This window comes from Chenopodium quinoa, unplaced genomic scaffold (assembly GCF_001683475.1).
Source record: "Chenopodium quinoa cultivar QQ74 unplaced genomic scaffold, ASM168347v1, whole genome shotgun sequence".
NCBI classification, from domain to species: domain Eukaryota; kingdom Viridiplantae; phylum Streptophyta; class Magnoliopsida; order Caryophyllales; family Amaranthaceae; genus Chenopodium; species Chenopodium quinoa.
In genome coordinates, this window is record NW_018744066.1 from 3,166,918 (window position 1) to 3,182,433 (window position 15,516).

Sequence of the window (15,516 nt, forward strand, 5' to 3'; positions counted from 1 at the left end):
AATTTGTAAAAAAAAAAAAAAAAAAAAAAAAAAAAAAAAAAAACTAAAGATATAATAAAAAAAAAATCAAAATACTTCTCTCTTTCTAGTATACCATACGAATGTGATTATATCATACGAAATGTGATTATATTACTACAAAATTCTATCATCCTAAAGATAATTATATAATCTCAAATCATTAAATGGTTTAATATGAGATTATATAATTCAAAATATGACTCACAAAAAGATAATTATATCGTCTAAAAAAGTGATTATATCATCCACAATGTGATTATATTATTTGAAAGTGTCAAATTTTGAGTTCACAATAATTTATTGTAGACCGGGTCCATACAAGACCAATTGGGTCCATAATACTCATAATTGCAAAATATGTTATCATTAACTATTCATATATTAGTGATATAATTATCATTTTTATATAATTTCGATCTTTTTAGTTTTTGAAATTAAGTTTGTCAGCATGCATGATGATATGATACTATGACTACTTTTTTTTTCCATTTGAAATAAGAATATAAGGTGTTTATTCAATCTACTTCTTTAAAAAGCGCAAACTTAATGGTGTTCTCCTAAGGAACCATTTTAAAAAACGGTTTTACCCTCTTCCTTTTGTATTACGTTTTTTCCTTTTCCGTAGTATTAAAAAAAACTTTTAATTCTAACATTACTTTTAGTTCTTTTAAAGAGAATAAATAAATAAATAGAAAATTTTCCTTTCAATCTCTTTGCTTCCTTGGCCATCCCTTTCCCTTTCCCTTTCCCTTTCTACAAATTAAAGTGCAACTTTTTAACTTTTCCCTTGCTTAAAATTATTTCAATGTCCTACCTCCTACTAGTTCTACATAACCAACTTTTTTTTTTTTTTTTTTTTTTTTTGACAGGTACATAACCAACTTAGGTTGAACTAATTTTGATTTGACTCATTTTCAAAGTGTTACCATTTTATATATGGTAAGATTCTACATTTAAATGTTATAATTGTAGATTTTTACTCCAATAGTTTTCAGTTTTACATTTTTACTTCTTACTTGTATTAGTTATCTTCTCTAGCATAAGATATACTATTTTTGAATATATCTAAACAATAATCCTCACTATATGGTCCACTATATGCATTTTCTTACAATTTTAACTATTTCAATTACCCCACTTGTATCTTATTATAATTATTACAAGTACATGCATGTCGATATTCTAAAGTATGTACATGTCGATCAAAGTAATACTTTAAATTCAAAACTGAAGGATAATTAAGATATGGTAGACTTAGCTAAGTTGTTGTTTTTTTTTTTTTTTTTTTTTTTTTTTTTTTTTTTTTTAATAATTGCAAAATTGCAAGATACATACTGCATAACTAATTTGACCAGTTTGACTTCAAACGAGCCTAAAGTTGGAAGAATACAACTACATGGAATGATGGAATTCTAGTCTTCCGTTGCCCAAAAGGATTTTGAATGGTTTTCAATTTCAACAATTGATATGTCATTGTAACTTTTGAATCTTAAACTGAGATCCTAATTATGTCATTGAATAGTTAAGCGTTTTAAAAGTACGTACTTTAGTCTTCAAGGGTTCAATAAGAAACATATTTGAGAGGATTGGCTAATACAAATACTAGTAATTGCTCGTAAATAAATAAAAATAAATACAGTTTAAAAGAAAGTAAAGTCCTTTGTTTTAACATGCCTTAAAAAAATAAGTTGATATTACGCTTAATATGGTATTTTCAAAATAGTAACTATACGTAGAAAAGTCTTTCCTTAAGTCCACGATAGGATATATGATATAACGTATCTTACTTTTTAAAGATAGAACTCCTGCTTATATTTAAAATGATTATCACATAAAGTCCATTACAAATTTACAACTGTATAAGGCGAAAATCCTACCAACTATACACTATTAAACGCATACACATGTTACACATGAAAACATCATATTAAATACGAATGTATATTGTTTGGACATGAAAACATGATTATTTTTTGGCTAATCACATGGACAAGACTTTCATGGTTCATATTGCAATGTTTGGGCCGGCCTTATATATTATGGCACATTACTTGCATGTGGCCTTTGTCTAATGCACATTTGCATTTGTACATTTCTGCTAATTCTGCATCATTGATTTTAATTTTTAGGAATTGTTGGCCCAATTGTGGTCACTTGTAATCAAATTCAGTCCCCCTTAGCAAATTAAATGTGGTTTTTAGACTTCATACCAAATCATTATTTTTCTTAATATAGAGTAATGTTTATTAGGGATTTTGCTGCGCTTGTCCAATGAATGTATCCTTTATACTAGAGTTTTGAAAAACATAACATTAGCAACAAAATTCTAGCAAATTAGCAATCTGGCTAGTGACTTACATATCAACACGGATAACATGCATCACCACTAACATGAATGAATCATTCGTCAGTAGCAACACCCCCGGAAGGCGGCAACGGTCTTTAGAATGTCCTGTTTTATCCTAGACAAATCACTAATGTTGTATGAAAACACAATTTGAGCTCCTTATTAAAAATTATTTAAAGTAATAATTTTATCTTGCAAAATAGATGGATTCATACTTTTTTTTTGAAACCGGAATCATACTTAGTATTAGCTATTTAACTAAGGATGAAAAGAAAAATTGTAAGCTTTTCTATAATAATGTCATATGATTGGATGTTTTGCATGACATCAAATTTTCAATTAGCTATTTTTATACCAATCTAACACATGTATTGTAGTATTTAAATAATTAAATCCACTTTTAGGCTATTGTCCTATTTTTATCAACTAAAAGCATTATGTAATACACTCTTATTAGCCTTAGAGAACACCCGATTAGGCAATACAAGCATTTAGAAGACTTGAAAGTTGAAACAATAATATCTTCATAATTGATCGATATCACTCTATTAATTTATTGTATCAAAAATATTGAAAGAGCACATAATAGATTATATTATATAAACATGATATGATCTTTATTTTACAAGAATGTTTATTAAAAAAAAAAAAAAAAAAAAAAACTTGGTAAAAAGTACACCAAACAATTATTAGAGACCAAACTAGCAGTCTTGAATTATTAAAAACAAGCCAAAAACATGAAACAAAAAAAACAAACATTTGAGGCTGGCAATTATTTGTCATGCACTCACGTAATTTCTGCAAATTCCACTACATATAATTTTGTCATACCCAAAATTCTAGCTGTAACCAATCACAAATTAGGACAAAAATTAATATAAAGCCTTATTTTCATGTTTTATAAGTTGTAACCCCCACAAATTTAAGGCACCGTTGCCAAAAAGCAGAACATATGAAACCAATATTTTACAACCCAATTTATTTATGTTGTTAGTTCATCCTCATGACTCTTGTGACTCACACGTGCTTTTCATTTTGCCCTTTTTCTTTTTTCTATTTTGTTTTTGGTTTTTCAACTACCAATATTGTTATAACACAAGATAATTCCATTTATGGAAATGTCCATTGATGTTGAAATTGATTTCATGTTGGATGGTTGCTTTTTATTTGATATATATATATATATATATGGATGGCCTATATATGGGTCGGGGAGGGAATGCTCCCAGGTTCGGGAATAGATTTTCAACATCTCATCCAATTTGTAGGAAATACAAAGAAAATCAATTAAAGGTGGTACTTATTAACACGAAATACATTTTATTATAACCTCATCATCAAGATCGACGAATGAGAGATGTCGTAGTGAGGTGGGTGGTTGGTGATATAAAAGAAGGTCAAAGGGAGAGTTATGGGTAAATAAATAGAGATTGAGTGTAGAGTGGCCATGACTCCATGAGTCCTCCTAAGTCCTGAGAAAACAAAGAAAGTGGAAAAGGAGAGGCACAAAATTTAAATATGATTGACATATCTAAAATCAAGACAAGGTTTAAGGGTCTTTTCTGATTAACAACACTGAGTTGAACTTAACTTTACAGCTGAAATGAATTGAACTGAATATTTTATGAGATAAGGAAATTAAGTAAGAACTGAACTGAACTGAACTGAAAATAAACTGAAGAGAACAGACCCTAAGTTTAACAAGTGTTCATGAATTTGCATCTATGAATTTATGTAAATACAAATATTGATGTACTTAATTAATCTCCTAGGTAAATTCATGCCTAACTAGGTTAATTAGTTCTTACATTATAAATAAATTTCCGAAATAAATCACAAATTGATGCTCACTTCAACTCAACTCACCCCCACAATTTTTATTTATTAAATTTAAGAAGAAGGCACATGGACCAACCTGTAGAGAATAGACACGTAACCCATAAGCTCAATAAATAATTTACGTTCATCCAATAATTGAAGAGCATATGATATGAGCTCATACTTGAGGAGTTGAATTGAGGGCCTACTAAAATAATTCATGTATTGAAACTATTGAAAGTACTTTAATTAGGCACTCTGTTTACTACCACTATATACTATAACAGTTATATGCAAGAAGATGAATTGACAATAGCAGGTTCAACCAAAAATGAGCATGAAATAATGTGACAAGTTAAATTGATCATCAAATCTATCTACTTATACATATAACATTGCCATTGGTACATATACTTTCCAACTTCATGCTTTGCACTTCAAATGAGCATTTCTTGTCGCACATGATATGTTGTTTAATTTCTAATAATTCACGGTTCTTATATATTGCAATGCAATATTGAAACTTTTACCCTAGTCACATATATGTTGTATTGGAATACCAACTGTGATTTATCTTAATATACATACTTTCAAAATACGCAAGATTTAAATTATGCTCGATGAAAAGCATACTATCCATCATGCATGTTGCAATAGATTAGTAATGGAGGAAGTAAAACTAAGCTTTCAATTTCTTAATACTATTTTTGTTGTTGCCTCACCATGCTACTAAAAGGTCGTGTACAAGCTAATGAGCTATATATAACAACAAAAATCAGCCGTTCGTTAATCGTTATCTGATCTATTGATAATTTAGGGTTAACATTTTTGTAGTTTATAAATTATGAATAGTCTATAATGCGTGCATGACGCATGTAATCAAGATATATTTAATTTTTGTACCAAAAATAATTGGGGTAGCTTAATTATAAACAAGTAGGACTACTATTTGTTGAACTTTGTGTACGTAATGGAATCTTTAAGTTAGATTATTTGCACTTGTTTTATCTCCTGAATTTTACAATTTAGTATGAAATTTTTAGAATTCAGCACCTTATATAAATGTTAAGATAAAGTTAGATAACCTTGTAACTAGATCATTTTCTCAATGTCTTAATTAAATAATTAGGTGTTGGACGTTATAGATTGGGCATATTCATTTAGTAAAAACAAGTTAAAAAAAAAAAATAAAAATAAAAGAGATAAGTTGTAGTTGTTGTAGTAGTTGCTATCTATTATAGATGAGTTAGCCAATGTTGTGATTATTATTTTTTTAAATAGGTAGTATTGTTCCAAAATAGCTATTAATCTGAGTATAAATAAAAACGAATAACAAATTAAATTAGTTTTTACCTTAAAAAGCTAGTAAAAAGGGTGATGTTGATTGCACAAGGTAGAACATATGGGAGGTTGAGAACTTGCACGAAGGAAAACATTTATACATGCACATAAGTCACTCCTAACATCAAATATTGTGATTGAGTGTATGAATTGTCAATTTGTCATGTATATTGTGATGAGAATTTTGCAAGTTTACTTGTATATTCAAAACTATTACCACGTACTAAAAAAAAAACTCTAGCCTCCTTTTCTCTATTCTCTCTCCTAAATCTAGTCTCCATTGTCAATTTTAAAGGGGCTTCCATCGGATTTCACCGGTGGAAAGCCCCAATCTTTATTTTTCTTTTAAGCCTTCTGTTTTAGGTTACAATAATGTCTCCCTCGAAAGAAAGGGTTTATCTCCTTCGAAAGACAAGGTTTTTTCGATCTCCTTCGAAAGACAAGGTTTTTCGTACTCCTTCGAAAGACAAGGTTTTATTTGTGCTTAATTTGGTCTCCGGTTGTACGGGGCTACTATTGATTGTGGCTCGGATTTGGGTTAAGGAATCAGCACAAGAATTGATTTTCTCACAAAATTGCGAAGCGACGACGGATCCACTCAAAAAGTTGTATGAGACAACGAATCGAGAATATGCCGAATTGTTATATTTATGTATTTGGATTCTTAGCCCTTCCCCGATTAATTCTTGTTTGATTTTGTTAAATTCGTTTTCATTATCGTTCATTGTCAATTGTAGATGTCGTATGGCTTATATTAATGAAATTTAGTGTCCTTTAGGACTTTTTTCAAAACTACTACCACGTACTAGTATATATTAAAACCAATTGTTTGTAAAAATCAGATAATAATTATATACTTTGTACTAAAGAATAAATAATGTTGTTAATCCATTTCAAGCTAAAATTAATTAGAACACATGATTTATATACTTCGAAGAACAAAGTACCATAAACACTAGTCTCTTTCAAAAATGACTTACTTTCTCAACAAATTCAACTTTTTGAACCATGCATGAAGACATTAGCCCATAACTCTCTAGAAAAGTGACTACTATATGTGCAGATAAATATCCACTAACTTTGAAAGTCTTCCAATTTTAGTGGATATTGATTAAATGTAGAAAATATCACTTTGTGACAAAGTATTCTCTTTCTTGTAAAAAAAAAAACAAAAAAAAAACAAAACCACTTATCAAATAACTCAAGTATAAACTAAACAACTTTATTCATCAGCTCAAAAGTACGTATAAATTTAAATCAAACTCCCCACTATACTTAATTATTGTATTATTTTCTTAACCAAACATATACGGAGTACACATTAAAGCAAAATGACTAGTATACCATTATAATACTACCTCCGTTACATATTATTTGCAACGATTAGACATTTTTTCTCTCTACTTTATATCAAATCGTTGCAAACAATATGTAACGGAGGTAGTATAAAAAGTTAAGACAATGTGATAACCAATTCTGATCCAACCCGTAAAAACCGGGTACTAGACATATACATCATGGGCAAGCTAGTAGTCTAGTACACAGCACTTGTGAATAAGATGCAATACATGACATGTTTGACCAATGACAGAACAGAAATCTGAAGTATGCATGGCCCCTGAAGTTAAATTTATGAGGTAGAAGTAGTACTTATCTTCAATATTAGATCAACCCAAACTAAGCCAAAAATTGGTGGCATGACAAGACATTCTCTCTCCAATTTTATGCATATGATGCATGCAATGTTGGAGGCCAAAGATTCCAAAAATAATAAACAAAAGATATACTAGCACTATATTTTGCACCTCCTTAGTTGGTATTTCTGACCTTTGTTTCCTTTGCTTCTGACACTTGTAGCTCTACTCATGTAAGTATTTGCTAGCCTTACAATACTGTATGTACCACTGTGTCTAAATTCAAGTGTCCTACTATATTCCCATAAAATATTTTTTATATATTTTTTATATGTAACTATGACAATTGACAATCCTTTAAGGGCATGTTCTCATACGTTTATTTTCATTTCAATTCAGGTCCTAATTTTCTTCTCTTATAAAATATTCATTTCAACTCAGTTCAGTTCAACTCAATTCAGTTCAGTCTATGAGAACAGGCCCTTAAGTATACATTTATTCGTAGATGTTAACTAATTTAGTCAAAATACTAGCATAGTGCCCGTGCGATACACGGTTTATAAATCAAATTATTAAACCCGTAGGAAAAATAAAAATAAAAACAAAGTTAATTCATTTACTATTAAAGGACTTGGTTACTAATGGTCAATAAAAAAAAATTAAAGGAACGTTATTTGAATAGTATTTTATGTTATTTGAATTTCTTTTAATTTTTTATAATGTTATTTTATTAATTGAAAATTAATTGAATAATACTCCACATAGCTATATAAGAAGTGGACTAATTTATTTATATTTCCCGTTGAGAAAAAACTAAAATTTTCTTATCATACCATCTGCATCAGTAGCTACAATCAATCTAATATATACATGTTTTATTTACCCGTCGCACTAATTAAATCTATAGACACAATAATAACCTTATATGACCTACCAGAACATATATTTTCCTAAGTTAACCATTGTGCCAAAAACTATATATTATATAATAGTCACATATATAACCAACAGCTGATTAAATATAGTATACAACACAAATACTTCGTATATAGGTATGGATACTGATAATTTTATATAAATAAAATATACGGAGTATATATTACTAAGATTTATCCCTACCTTAATTATAAAAAGGTTAATAAAACTCTTATAATAGTGCATGGACATTTATATATCTAAAAATGTTCTTTTTACATATATTTACCCCCATTTAATTTTAAAAGCCTTTAAATTGTCTCTTGAATTCGCTAAATTGATTTGAAATGTTAGGTTTATTTCAATATTTAAATCCATTTACTATTTTTCATTTCCTTTTGTTTTAATTTTTCTATTTAGAATTTATTAGACTATTAGGTTTCAAGATCGAAGTCAATATCTTTTTACCGTACAATCACCAAATCAAAGTCGTTCAACTAAAGTTTTAGACATTGCATAGCTACACAACATTTAACACATTTAATGATTACATGCAAATAATTTTAATAAAACTACGCATTCGATATAAGTTATTAAAAAATTTAACTGTATATACATTTTGATAGGTTTATATCTTTCATATTAACAAAATTTTACAAATGTTATTATTATATTTTGAAAAAAAAAATTAGACTTTGGAGTTTTGTATAAGATAGATAAAGGATAAGTTAATTCTCGTCATATATGCATTGAGTTTTGGGTGTTCTATCCGGTTCACCCTTTGGGCTAATCCAGATTTGAGGATCAATTCTAGGATATTAGGTTCCATTCCCCTTCCGATTGTTGTTGCAGGGGAGCGAACACAGGTCCTCCCTACCTAGTGTAGTCTCAATCACCACTACACCAACAACCAATTGGTGTAGTGGTGATTGAGACTACACTTGGTGTGGAGGACACGTGTTATAAAATATTATATTATATACATATACTTTTTTATATTATAAAAAATATTATATTATATACACATACTATTATAGTTAAAAGTATTATTATGTATAAAACAACATAAGTTATTGCACATGATTGTTGTATATCTAGTATAGTTTATGAGCAATGCATGGTTTTTAAATTAAAATGTTAGTTTTTCTAAAAAATTCATAAGTAATAGCATTGTTAATACAAATATTATAATTTAAAACACGAGTAATAGTTATAATACATTTTATATCTATCCCTTTTCCGTCAAATGTCTAATTCAATTTAACTTTTATTGTTTTTGTTTAGATTGGTTATATATTGGTTCAGTTTTTTTTTATGCAAGACAAAAAATACTAAAAGACATTGTATAGAAAATGAAAGGCTGATTAAAATTAAATTTATGTTCAAGATTATGTATTTTTTTCCAAGACAATATTTCAGCTCAGCATTCAGTATTTGTCAAAGAGTACAACAAACGATAAAACTAATGTTTACACTATTTTGTATCTTTAGCAAAAGCTTTTGTATTCATCTATCCGATTACTTGAATTGAATTTAGGATAACTTACCTTGTAGACTATTTTGGGTAACTTTTATCAATAAAACATAAATAACTTTCATTCATTACAGGGTAGCTTTTATAATAGGTGCACAATATTTTATTGTACATCTGATTTTTTTAAAATGTTTGTATTGATTTCATAATTGACGTCAAACTAAATTCTATAGATTTTATTTAATTTTCATAAAAAAAAAACAATATTAACCTTTCAAAATACGAAATATTTGTTTCCTTAATTATGCCACTTTAATCATATTGCTTCAAATTAATTATTATTCTTTAACTTGACTATGAATAAAGATTGGAAAGACTTTATGGATTATTTGTAGTATTTGAAAATATATATTTATTATAAAAAATTAAATAAATATTTTGTTAGGAAATCATGAAAATCTTATGCATGTATAGAAACTTGTTTTTATTGTTTGAAGTTTAACAAAAATAAGTATGCTTGAATATGTAAACCGTAATTATATAGATATATTTTATACATAAGATAAGCCAATGAGAGAGTGACATTTGTCATCCTCATATTGAGACGCTTGTCTTTTAGTATAATATATATAGATAGATTAAAGTGACAGTTTTTAAAATTTGAAGTGAAATTCTGTTTCTATTTTCATAATAAGATATGGATGTGTTTCATAATCAAATCTTAATAAAATTGAATTGGATTGAATTGAAACTCTTGATAAATAAATCCAAATAAGTAGACCTAAGCGTTCACTCAATCATTGAAGTGTAGGCTTTTGCCTAAAGTCATTTTGTAATGAACAATAAATTATTATTATTATTATTATTATTATTATTATTATTATTATTATTATTATTATTATTATTATTATTATTATTATTATTATTATTATTATATGTCAAAAACAAATAAAGTCATACAACCTAAAAAAAAATACTCCGTATTGGGTAGCTGAGATTCAATTTGAGCCCCCACTCATCTAGCTAAAGAAAAACCTACTCTAATAAAAATATGAACAATAGCACATGCCCCGATGTCTAGAGCCATCGAGAACTTCTGAAACTGCTTCAACAACTAACACAACAACCTCATATAATCTTTGATAATAGCTATAGAATACTCATATAAATAAAGTGAATTATAATACATTAATACGTAGTAAGAGTCTGTTCTCATTGAATGAACTCAGCTGAATTGAATTGAACTGAACTGAACTGAACTGAAATGAATATTTTATAAGAGAAGAAAATTAGGAGCTGAACTAAACTGAGCTGAACTGAACTAAATTTCAATGTAAGAGAACAGCCCCCAAGTTACTATAAACCGAATTCCTAAGTTTATTTAGCATTAATATTTAAAAATATCATATTAATGCATATGGTAATGAAGGGTATCTTTGGAAAAAAAAGGGATAAATAGTCACATGAGAGTGAACTGTGAAGTGTGATGCTCATTCTTCCATTCCCACTGTTAGATCTGACATCAATAACACTTCCTTCTTTTCAAAGCTGCTCATCATCTTCTTCCTTTTTTTTCCAACTAAATATTTACAAGTATATTATCTACTCTTTCCTCCGATCTTTAGATAGAAGCTCTGATCACCTAATGACAAATATTACACTATAGTCAGTATGTATTAATGTATTATTAGTATACCCTTTTTTTAAAAAAATAAGATTTATTTATTCAAAGTGTATTATTAATTTCTTTATATCCTTACATCTTGGATCTTTCTACCATATACACCCAATACCTTATAATATGTAGCTAGCTAGTATTATTTTTTATTATTAGCTCATCAAATTAGCTTCCTTTCTTCTTCATTAATTTATTGGGTCTTGTGAAAGTTCATTTTTTTAGCTCCCCAATGTATTGACCTTAAGCTTTTAATCACTTCTACTTAGTTTAATTCAATTTTAAGCATTGTTTAAGCTTTAGGTAATCTATATTATTATCAAGTGAGATGAGCTAAGCTAGTGTATTACATATATGTTCCTCTCCCATATTATACATACACATATATTAAGGAGGAATAAACCCTTTTTTTTTTTTTTTTTTTTTTTGCTCACCTCATTTTTTTTGGTAAAATTTTGAGGAATTTTGGAAATAAGTAAAGGCAAATTGAAGAAGATGAAGTTAAGTAGGATGTTGGATTCACTTTGTCTTGCTTTTGATTCAAAGACATGTTTTTGTATCAACTCTGTTGAAGCTCATGAAGATGATGAAGAGTTTGAACAAGAAAGGAAACCTCTATTTGAAGGCCAAAAGAAGCAAGTTTTAACTCTTAAAGATGCTATTTCTGGTACTCAAAGCTTGGCTTTGCTCATGAAACCTAAGGTATGTTCATGTACTAATATGCATCATATTCATTCCTCTCTCTTTTTCAAGTCATATGTAAATATATTACAGAACAACTATGAGGTCGGGTTTGGTTTTTACATAGGTTAATCTTGTCTATGTCACTGTCCTTCTTTATGATCAATTGACTTATGAATGATCATACACATACTTATAACCTTATATCACTATAAGAATGTTGATATGTATTATTTGTTTGTGTTTGTTTAGACAGTGGTACTGAAGGTGTCAATGCATTGCAATGGTTGTGCAAAGAAAGTGGAGAAACATATCTCAAAAATAGATGGTATGTTCCTTTTAATTATCTTTAAGTTTCATGTTTTTTTTTTCATCTTCAATGTTAGATTGTAATCTCTTGTTGATCGAGGATTGTAATACCAAAGCAATTGTTCAGTGTTGATAGCCTAGAATTACGTCTAATTTCAAATATCAAGATAGGGACCATACATAGTTTAGTAGGTCCTAATTACAATTAGATTATCTTTAATTAAGTAAAAACAAGGCTAATCTGCAACTACTAGTAGTATATTAGCATGTTAATTAAGAGTGGACTACTACATTACTACATAGTTAATTAGTTAGGTACATAAAAATTTATGTTTACCCTTTGAAAAAATAACAAGTTATTTATTTAATAATATGCTATTCACTATGGATATAAATTAAATTTACATATTGAATTATTGATAAGTCTTAGTGCATATATTTATTTGGTAAGGTAGCGTCCATTTAGGGATTAAGGGGGGAAACCATATAACCTACAATAATATGAATTTCGCATTTTTTTTTTCTTAATGTTGGATATCATGCATTATTATCAATCTCCCAATCTCTTATCAGATATTGAAAGTCTTACGAGATTTCAGTAGGAAAAAAATATGAAGAGAAACTGTAAATTCAGGGACTATCCGATAGCTTCTCTTATATATTAAGTATATAAATCCCGTTATTTGTACAACTTATAAGAATGACTTATGATATATACTAACTTGTTTGTTAAATATTCTCTGTCTCCTCCAAAAACCAAATTTAGGAGTGATGTCTTACAAAGTAGACTTGGAAAGCAAGATGGTGGTGGTAATTGGTGATATCCTCCCTTTTGAGGTATTGGAGAGTATTTCCAAGGTTAAAAATGCCCAACTTTGGACTTTTGGCATCTAATCATAACCACACAATTAAGAGCAAGGATCACAAACAAGAGGAGAAGGATTATGAAGAAGATCAAAGCATATTGTACATTTGATATTTTTGTGACCCTTGGTTAATTAAGCTATATTACTACTTAATTATGGCATATATAGTATGATTTGTATATCGATCGATATGCCAAAAACTAATGCATCCATCTTAATTTCTCGTGATGCTTAATAGAGTAATTTGCAAGGGATATTGCATTTTGAAGAAACCTTGCAAATTCTTAGTAGGAAAAAAAATATATAATATAATATATATATTCCAATGTATCATTTTTATATGTATTGGTTATTAAATTAGTATTATTAGAAGACCAATTTTAAATTTCTTTGACTCTTTGCGATCTTTGCACGTCTATTTAATATTATGGATCTATCTTAATTGTAAGATTATATTAATACATAATAATTAATTAGTATGAATTTATAACAATGGCATACATGATCCTTAAACTACGTATATGGGAGTATATATGCTTTAAGGCACCGGCCAGTAATATAATTGCCTGCTTTTTTTCGTTGCTTAAAAAATTAGAGAGATTGAGGAAGGTGGATGTGGCGGTGGAGTTGCAAAAGCTACAAAAATTTTGTTTGTTATGTACTTTTAAACTAGTGAATTGACATATTTTAGTGGTATAATTAGTAAGGGAAAAAATTATGCATGTTACCTACATGTTTAATGTGAAATAGGTAGATCCATCATGTCAAATTATATATGATATAAATAAGAATATGTTGGAGAATAGTATAATCAGATTAATCATACATACAAGTTTAAATAATATAGTCATTTTATTATAGCAAGTTCAAGTTAATTAAGATTATTTTCCGAAGTAATCCACTCATCTTATCAATTTTAAATAGTGATGTGTCAAATGTGGTGTCATAATATGTGATCGATCTTTTCATTGATATTAATTAGAGTCCAACATAAGACACACACTTGATACCAATTCAATTAGAGTCCAGCCTTACAAGGTACAAAGTACAAGCAAGTGACAAATAGAGCATAAAGGGTTGAAATGAGCACATTAGGGAAATCTTAGCACATGAATGCAATTTCTTGTATAAAGCTTCAATTATTAGCTTTTGACAATCATTTCCGTTCTTCACAAGGAGAAATAATAAATGCGTCACCTCAAATATAATTAGAAGCTAGATAATGTGAAGTTCGACATACTATACATATATTGTATCAAGAAAAAGACAATAATAACGAGATAATATTAATTAGATTATGGTTACGGCGTGAGTTAATAATAACCTTAAAGTCAAACTTAGCTTGTACCCATCATAGGCATGCATAGTGTACATGACTTTTCAATGTATAGAGGTATTCATGCTCAATCTTCCATGCGAGACAAAGGAAGTTTTGGTTTCAAGCAACAATATCACACCAACATCAAAAGGCTATCTAAGCTAGATGCTACTATGCTAGATAGTAGAACAAGAATAGCTTAGTCGGCATTGTTCCATTAAAATTTGATAAGATAAGGTCACACCTAATAATCTTAATCAATACTTAATTAGTGGTAAATACAATAATCATAGCTTAGACCTCATATGAAATAATCTTTAATCTATATCATATGATAAGATATAGGCCATATAACAATATCATTAAATTGAAGTGCTAGTTGGTAATGTGAGAACCATAGACCATGTGCTTCATAAATCCAAAATCACATCTATGTCGCTTTAGGTCCAATTGTATGTTTGTAGGTTGGACCATCATTTGTCACCTAAACCTGGCTATACGTATATGGATCATTATGATAAAATTGGTCATGTGCCAAACTTTAATTTAACTTGACCCTTTTTATAATTTTAATATTATTATATGGGTCCGATGCCACTTGATTTATTAAGGCTAAAGAAGCTTATTTAATTAGTTCTTAGATTAGGATACTCACTTTGTTTTCAAATAAATAAATAAGCGCGTTACATATTTATGCATAGAGCTTTAGACAAGTAAATAGAAGTATTCTATAGTGTAACCAAGTCAAATTGAAATACAGAGTATAATACTTTGTAAAGTTAATAAAAGATGAGTGAGATCATGTCTATTCACATCTGATAATGCATTATTTATAAAATGAAGCACTTATTCTAAAACGAATGAATAACACAAGTGATGATCTACTTATTTAAGAATAGAGGGAGTATTATACAATTGTTTTAGGCTTTCAAATCTTACTCGTTTCCCTCTAGTCCTAAAATAATTGGATAATACTCTCTCTACTCGACTATTACTAAGTGCTCAACCACTTCAACCACATACATAATGAGGAATTATAATTTATAATTTAGTAGGGCCTATAATCCTTAGGATTTCCTTGTGGTACTTTGGCGTCATATTCAAAGTTTTTGGTGTT

The 15,516-nt window shown here is 28.5% G+C and overlaps 1 protein-coding gene across 1 annotated transcript; it reads left to right on the forward strand.

Moving 5' to 3' along the window:
- Positions 1-11,026: 11,026 nt before the first annotated feature.
- On the forward strand, positions 11,027-13,444 carry LOC110691056 (heavy metal-associated isoprenylated plant protein 35-like). Its single transcript, XM_021867994.1, has 3 exons — positions 11,027-11,927; positions 12,159-12,234; positions 12,982-13,444. The coding sequence occupies exons 1-3, from the start codon at positions 11,721-11,723 to the stop codon at positions 13,107-13,109; spliced, it is 411 nt and encodes a 136-aa protein (XP_021723686.1). The 5' UTR covers positions 11,027-11,720; the 3' UTR covers positions 13,110-13,444.
- Positions 13,445-15,516: the final 2,072 nt, after the last annotated feature.